At 62.8% G+C, this 600-nt stretch overlaps 1 protein-coding gene across 1 annotated transcript in view; it reads left to right on the forward strand.

The window, feature by feature from the left end:
* The window catches only part of LOC104408588 (tubulin monoglycylase TTLL3-like), a gene marked incomplete at its 5' end in the record, with an annotated part of 3247 nt that overhangs the window by 1890 nt on the left and 757 nt on the right, over window positions 1-600 (forward strand). The window contains 1 exon segment of the mRNA XM_010018238.1: window positions 23-380. Within this exon segment, the coding sequence (XP_010016540.1) occupies window positions 23-380 (358 nt within the window).

Here is a 600-nt window from a genome sequence, read left to right on the forward strand (position 1 = left end):
CCCGGGCCCTGGTCTGCGCCAGCCACCAGTTCCAGCTCTACCTGCAGCGAGCGGGGCATGCGGAGGCCTGGGAGAAGGTGATTGTCCCTGGCATGAAGCAGGCGGTGGTGGCTGCCCTGCACAGTGCCCAGGGGCTGGTGGCGTCCCGCAAGGGCAGCTTCGAGCTCTATGGAGCCGACTTCATGTTCGGGGAGGATTGCCAGCCCTGGCTGCTGGAGATCAACACCAACCCATCCATGGAGCCCTGCTCGGCAGTGACCCGACGGCTCTGCGCCGCCGTCCAGCGCGACACGCTGCGCGTGGTCCTGGACCACAACAAGCTGGACCACAAGAAGAACCCCCGCTGCTCCACCGGTGCCTTTGACCTCATCTACAAAGAGGTGGGTTTGGTGGGGTTGTGGGGTGGGCACCCCGAGCCCCCACTCCCCACCTGAACATGAGCAGCGTGTGCCCCGGCAGCCAATATGGCCCAGGGAAGAAGTGGATTCACTGTCCATGGAGGGGTTCAAAACCCATGTAGACGAGGCCTTCACTGACATGGGTTAGTGGTGGCCTTGGCAGTGCTGGGGAACGGTTGGACTTGATGATCTTAAAGCACTA

This window comes from Nestor notabilis, unplaced genomic scaffold (assembly GCF_000696875.1).
Source record: "Nestor notabilis isolate BGI_N333 unplaced genomic scaffold, ASM69687v1 scaffold17647, whole genome shotgun sequence".
NCBI classification, from domain to species: domain Eukaryota; kingdom Metazoa; phylum Chordata; class Aves; order Psittaciformes; family Psittacidae; genus Nestor; species Nestor notabilis.